Genomic DNA, 7,426 nt, shown 5'->3' on the forward strand with positions numbered 1-7,426 from the left:
GGAGGGGCCCGGCTACCGAAAAAAAAAAAAAAAAAAAACAAAAACAAAACACAATGAGATATCACCTCACACCTGTCAGAATGGCTATCACGAAAAAGAACACAGATAACAAATGTTGGGGAGGTTGTGGAGAAAAGGGAACCTTCCTACACTGTTGGTGGGAATATAAATTGGTGCAGGGCTTCCCTTATGGTGCAGTGGTTAAGAACCCGCCTGCCAATGCAGGGGACATGGGTTCGAGCCCTGGTCTGGGAAGATTCCACATGCCGCGGAGTAACTAAGCCCGTGCGCCACAACTACTGAGCCTGCGTGCCACAACTAATGAAGTCCACGTGCCCTAGAGCCCACGCTCCGCAACAACGGTAGCCACCGCAATGAGAAACCCGCGCACCGCAACAAAGAGTAGCCCCCGCTCACCGCAAGTAAAGCCCATGCGCAGCAACAAAGACCCAATGCAGCCAATTAATACATTTTAAATAAATAAACAAATAAATAAATTGGTGCAGTCACTGTGGAAAACAGTATGGAGGTTTCTCAAAAATAGAGTTTTGTAGAAATGTAGAAAATGTAGAAAACATTATATATTAGGTTTGTAAATTAGGTTTGTAGGTTTGCATATTAGGTGTATGTTAGGTTTGTAGGTTTGTATATTAGGTTTGTAGGTTTGTAGAAATGTAGGAAACAGTATGGAGGTTTCTCTAAAAATAGAACTACCATGTGACCCAGCAATTCCACTCCTGGGTATATAACCAAAAAAAGCAAAAACACGAATTCGAAAAGATACATGCACCCCAATGTTCATAGCAGCATTGTTTACAATTGCCAAGGTATGGAAGCAACCTAAGTGTCCCTCAACAGATGAATGGATAAAGAATATGTGATATATTATACACACACACACACACACACACACACACACACACACACACACACACACACACAATGGAATACCACTCAGCCATAAAAAGAAGAAAATTTTACCATATGCAGCAACATGGACGGACTTGGCATTATGCTAAGTGAAATAAGTCAGACAGAGAAAGACAAATACTGTATTATATCACTTATATGTGGAATCTAAAAAATACAACACACTAGTGAATAAAACCAAAAAAAAGCAGACTCACAGATATAGAGAACAAGCTAGTGGTTACCTGTGGGGAGAGGGAAGGTGGGAGGGGCAATATAGGGGTAGAGGGGAAAAAAAGGGGTTATTATGGGATTATATGAAATCATGTGTGTGAAACTTTTGAAATCTGTAAAGCACTATAGAATTTAAAGGACTTTTCATTCAATAAAAAATAATTTTTAAAAATTAAATTAAATTAAAAAAAAAGAAAAGGGGGAAATATTAGAAAAAAAAGAGAAACTATCAAAGTCTGGGAGGTGCTTCAGAGATACCTTTGTCTCCCAGGTGTCTCAGCAGACTTCCCTGACCAGTTGCTAGCTGTGTGATCCCCTAGAGACCCTAGGACACTGTAGCCATATGAGAACACAAAGATGGAGGTCACTTGCAGAGGCCAACTGGCCACCCAGAGGGTCAGAAGGCAACAGCTCTTTCACGTGGTCACTGTGCCCCACAACCAACACTCAAATTGTCAGTGTCCTGCTGCATCTCCAGCTTCATTTTTCTACATTTCCAAATTGACCATTTCAAGCTGCCACTCTTTTTTGTATAAATAATAGTGTGTTCTTGGCAATAATCAAGCCCTGCTCTTCTTGCTTTTCATACATTAACAGTTTTATAGCGTCAACAAAAAAGTATTCAGCATGCCCTATACTAGGCACTGTCTGAGAGATACTCTAAAGTGACAAGATACGGAAACAATCTAAATACCCATCAGTGGGTGAATGGATAAAAAAAGATGTGACATATACACACAATGGACTGTTATTCAGCCATGAGAAAGGAGGACATTCTGCCATTTGCGACAACAGGGATGGAACTGGAGCACATTATGCTAAGTGAGATAAGTCAGACAGAGAAAGAAAAATACTGTATGGTCTCACTTATATGTGGAATCTAAAAAAGTCAAACATAAAAAAACAGAGAGTCAAATGGTGGTTACCAAGGGGTGGGGGTAGGGTATGAAAAGTGACGTTGTTTAAGGGTACCAACTTGCAAGGAGTAGCAAATATGCCGTAGTGCTCTAATGCCCGCTGTAGTGAACACAGAGAACAATATTGTACTATACTTAGGTGATGTGAGGTACAACGGCAGTTATATCACAATATATAAATCTATCAAAGTAACACATTGTACACCTTAAATTTACACCATGTTGTATGTCAAATATATTCAATTTTAAAATAATTAATTTTTTTAAGTTTGCAAATATTTATGTTGATGTCTGTCTCCCTAGCTACTTGGGAGCTTGAGACTGGATGGTCAGTATTCTTGGCTGCTTGAGTACACCCCAGCTTTGCTTTCAGTCTCATTCCTTATGTGCTGATTTTATTAGGCTTCCCTCGGGGTTCTAGGAGTGCCTTGGTATGGCTGCTATACACCCCTTACAGACATAATTTTGCTTTTTTTTTTTACAGGCATAATTTTGTGTACAAAACTACCTAGTAATAACAGTGTGAGCAGCTATTATGCGTGTCTTATGTGCAGTGACATATGAAGTGTGTTTTAAGTGCATTATTTCATTTGATCTTTAAAACAGTCCTATGCAGTAGTTATTACTAATGTCTCCATTACACAGATGAGGAAACTGGAGCAGAGAGAGGCCAAGTAACTTTTCCCAGAGTCACACAGTCAGAGTCAAGACTCTGACCCAAGTCTGTCAAACTAGAGAAGGTATGTGCTTAACCATGATGCCAGATATTGCCTCCTTACAATATTCATCTGATGCTCAGGCCAGCCTGAATTATCAAAAAGAAATCAAAATATGCCTGGTGTCTTTCATGTAAGAAATGAAAATTATGTTATACTTTTTTAGAAAGATTTGTATCCAAAGTGGCTAAAAATTAATGGAGTAAGCATTAGTTATCAGAAAAATCCACTTATGTGAAATGACTCGTTCTCCAACAATGCCAGACCCAGGAGGTGCTCCTTTTTTTCAAATCTATTTATTTATTTATTTTTGACTGTGTTGGGTCTTCGTTGCTACGCATGGGCTTTCTCTAGTTGCAGAGAGCGGGGGCTACTCTTCATTGCAGTGCACGGGCTTCTTATTGCAGTGGCTTCTCTTGTTGCGGAGCATGGGCTCTAGGCGCACGGGCTTCAGTAGTTGCGGCTCGCGGGCTCAGTAGTTGTGGCTCGCGGGCTCTAGAGCGCAGGCTTAGTAGTTGTGGCACACGGGCTTAGTTTCTCCACGGCATGTGGGATCTTCCTGGACCAGGGCTCGAACCCGTGTCCCCTACATTGGCAGGTGGATTCTTAACCACTGCGCCACCTGGGAAGTCTCCCAGGAGATGTTTCTGTATCATCTAGTATTCTTAGAACGGCAAATAAGCTCGGTATACCTTCTGACAGCTTCAGAGTGCATAAATCACTGGCAACCTCACCATGTTTTTATTTATCAAATAAAAAAGAAAATACCATGATCTGCTCATAGCAGACATGATTCCATAAGGGATATAGAGTAGGTTACACCTACCTCAAAAGCCATACACAGTCATGTGCCCATGCACACACACACACACACAGAGTGCTAAAATTTGGCAATAGGGAAATCTGGAATAAAATATTCAGAGACAAGCATAGCTTGATGCTGTGGCTAGCTTTACGAAAAATTCGGAAGGAAGCAAAATTTATCTGGGGCAAAGGTACTTGTACTACTACTAACAGCTAACACTTGGAGAAGACTTGCTATGTAACACGCACTCTTCCGGGACACAAATTCATTGAAATCTCACACCAATCCTATGAGACAGGAGCTGCTATTCTTCCAATTTTACAGGTGGGGAGACTGGGGCAGAGAGGCATAGTAAAGTAACATGCCCAACGTCATAAACCTACTAGTGGGAGAAAACTGAGATTTGAACCTGAGCAGTCTAATGTCCGAATCCAGGCTCAAACCACTACTAATACTTCTCCACAAGTAATACTACCAATGCACATCTACACTTCTTATGTCCTTGATCCTGTGCTGAGCATTCTACATACATTACTTCATAGATCTTTGGAGGTTGGAGGTCTTAGCTCTAAATTATTATGCAGTATCTCATTTGATCCTTACCACAACCCCATAAGGTAGCTATTATTGTGTCCATTTTACAGATAGAAACACTGAGGCACAGAGACATTAAATAATTTGACACACAGGCGAAAGTATCACCTCCTTTTCAGCAACACCCCCTATACTTACTGTAAGGATCCACATAACATAAAAGAATGCAACGTAATTTAATTTACAATTTCTACCTCAGGGCCAGGTTCTTTCAAGGCCTCTGTTCTAAAGTGTTAGTGGGAAAAAGTGACAATAAGCTTTCCACTCTTCCCAACTCAGGGGGATTACAGTAACCCTCTGCAGCAGCCAGTGGCCTGCTTTGGGCTCCACTTAAGTAGGGACTCACACCATACAAGCTCTGGCACCGGAAGCCTGCTTTCAGGGCTTGGGTGCTAGTTTTTAAAGGTACCATATTTTGGTTTTGTTTTTAATTGAAGTATAGTTGCTTTACAATGTTGTGTTAATTTCTGTTGTATAGCAAAGTGATTCAGTTATACATATCCATACATTCTTTTTTATATTCTTTTCCATTATGGTTTATCACAGGATATGGAATATAGTCCTCTGTGCTATACAGTAGGATAAAAGGTACCATATTTTGCTCTTTTTTTCTTTTTCTTTTCTTTTTTTTTTTTTTTTTTTTTTTTTTTGGTGGCATGCAGGATATTAGTTCCCTGACCAAGGATCGAACCCTTTCATCCTGCAGGGGAAGCTCAGAGTCTCAACAACTGGACCACCAGGGAAGTCCAGAAGGTACATATTTTGAATTTTTATTTTGTTTTGTTTTGGAATTGGTTTCTGGAAAAGACAAACTAGCAAGCCACGACTGGGGACCACCGATCTTAACCATGGTTTCCATAAAATGCTTCCTCTGTTTCACAGTGAAAATAAACCAAGTACTTTTACTACAACACCATCTTCATTAGAAGAGTGAAAAACGATGACCACGAGGAAGGCAACCTGGGTGGGCTTACCTCCACTTGAAGGGCTGCACATCCTTTCAGGAAGTCATTGATGTTGTTGGTGCAGTCAGCTTCAGTTTGGGGCTCCAGACAGTACTAGGGAAACAGAGTCAAATGTCACTTGGAGACTGTCATCACATGTGGGTCACATCATTGCATCGTTCACTGATAAGTAGATAAGCTAGGCTTTTTAAGGCGGGGCCAACATTGCTGTCGATCCGGGAAGAGAAATTAACCACTGAAGGAAGTGATGCAAAAATCTAAACGGTCGGTCTTGTTTCAAATGTCACGAAACCCTTAGTCCCAAGCCGTCTCTACTTACAAACTTTTTCTCGTGCTTTCTGCCAAAGCGTAGTAATAGCAAATTAGAGAGACCCTGAAAGTTTTTTGATCCTGGTTCCTGCTTTCAACCTATTACCACCCTCCGTCCTCCTCATGATAATTTATTAAAAAGTATACTTTCCCCTTCATTGTTCTCTACATTTGATCACATTTCTCAACATTTTCCCAGCATTTTATCACCGTTTTTCAAGTTTGAGAAATCATAAGCAAAAGAATTGTACTCAGCATCGCATTCCCTGCCGACCTTAAGAAAATAATAGTAGGGCTCCACCTTTAAACTTACTTAAAGTGCCCACTTTTTTTTGTTTGTTTGTTTTTTGTTTTTTTGGCTGCGTCAGGTCTTAGCTGCGGCATGAGGAATCTTTAGTTACGGCATGTGGGATCTAGTTCCCTGACCAGGGATTGAACCCAGGCCCCCTTCATTGGGAGCATGGAGTCTTAACCGCTGGACCACCAGGGAAGTCCCAGTGCCCACTTTTTAAATCACATCCTCGTGACCATGGGTTTCCAACATTCACAATTTTGGATTTTTAAAAGAGAGTAAGGTTAGTTTCACTTTGAACACACGTTGCATTTGAAACATATATTTGGTTTCTATTGTTTTAACAGGATGTGTTGTAACATTTTGGATTATTTCTCCTGGTTGCTAAATAGCCTTCCTTTCTTTCAATGGATATTTTATTTCTTTGTGAAGAAAATCTACACTGAATTTAGTCATACCGTCAATAAACACCATCTGTATCTCTTATAAATCATCCCATTTTTCCTCAGACTCACATGTACCCCAAGTTCAAAACATGTCCTCAGTACACAGGGAGGTATAACATGCATCTCTATGACAGAGCAAGCTCGTGACATGGGTGTTCTCCTTGTCCCTCACACCAGTGGTGTAACAGGTTTTTACCGTACTAATCTTCGGTGGCCAATTACTAAAGGATAACATTTCATTTTCTGACTTTTTCCAACTACAAAAACAGAAAGAAAGTCGAAGTCTTAGAACGATATTAAAGTAGGAGCGTCCCGTGACCCAGGCAATCGAAAATCTCCAGAGTGACATTATTGCTGCTCTCTTGTGGTAAGCAACCGCAAAGATACTGCAAATTTCCCTTACCTTTTCTACAGAGCCAGGCCTAAGTCTGTTGATCAGTTTGCATAGTACTACCCCATTTTTCAGTGAGGACTTCAAGAACTCCTCCGGATCACAGATGGTCTTTTTGGGGGAATCTAATACTCCCAAAGATATAAGCCATGTCACGATGCGTTCTTCTGGATTCATTACTGAGGACTGTACACTCCGAACAGCTCTCTGGGGCAGCTGCAAGGACTAAGCCACATCCGCGATTGCATCTGCTGTTGTCTTCCCTTTTACGAGTTCTCTTCTCGTGCTTGCAGCGCAAAGCTCTAAAAGAACTTTTCTTAGACAACGGTGGAAGCCACTCCAATTACGGGATTTGGAAACCACAGAGCTCACACTCAAAGATGTGGAAATAGAATGAATGGGGGTAAAAAGAGTCCTGGATAACACTGGGTTCCTTTTTCAAAATCTGCAAAACAAATTCATTGGGATTAAAAAAGAAGAAGAAATACATACACACACACACACACACACACACACACACACACACACACACAGAAACCAACGGGTGCAAGGAGCTGTAAAGGAAGGAAGTGAGGAGGCTGCTGGGGAGGGAGGAGAGAGAAGGAAGCGAGTGCTCTGGGAAAACAGAGGTGAGCCAGCACTTCAGGGGACCTTAGAAATGAGATACTCATGGGCCAGTCTGGGAAGAAGCTGTCAATATCTAGTCTAGCCCCAGTGAAAATCTGGTTTCTGTCAAGAGGAAGATGCCAACTGGCTCTTAGGTCAGACAGATCTGAGCCTCGTGGGGAGCCGTGCTGGCACAACAGGGCTCAAAGAAGGTAGGCTGGGAAATTCTTCCAAGAAATGGC

The 7,426-nt window shown here is 41.3% G+C and overlaps 1 protein-coding gene across 3 annotated transcripts in view; it reads right to left on the minus strand.

Annotated features, from left to right (window-relative positions):
* The window catches only part of ARHGEF6 (Rac/Cdc42 guanine nucleotide exchange factor 6), a 107,204-nt gene extending 100,159 nt beyond the window's left edge, over positions 1-7,045 (minus strand). The window contains exons 1-2 of one of the 3 annotated variants that reach the window (XM_024760089.1): positions 6,591-7,044; positions 5,150-5,233 (exon numbers count right to left, since the gene is read on the minus strand). In XM_024760089.1, coding sequence (XP_024615857.1) covers positions 5,150-5,233; positions 6,591-6,755 — 249 coding nt within the window. In that variant the 5' untranslated portion in view covers positions 6,756-7,044. Of the gene's footprint in view, positions 1-5,149; positions 5,234-6,590 lie in introns of all 3 variants that reach the window. The other 2 variants (XM_024760085.1, XM_024760086.1) reach the window with 2 other exon arrangements.
* Positions 7,046-7,426: the final 381 nt, after the last annotated feature.

This window comes from Neophocaena asiaeorientalis, unplaced genomic scaffold (assembly GCF_003031525.2).
Source record: "Neophocaena asiaeorientalis asiaeorientalis breed wild unplaced genomic scaffold, Neophocaena_asiaeorientalis_V1.1 scaffold927, whole genome shotgun sequence".
Lineage (NCBI taxonomy): Eukaryota > Metazoa > Chordata > Mammalia > Artiodactyla > Phocoenidae > Neophocaena > Neophocaena asiaeorientalis.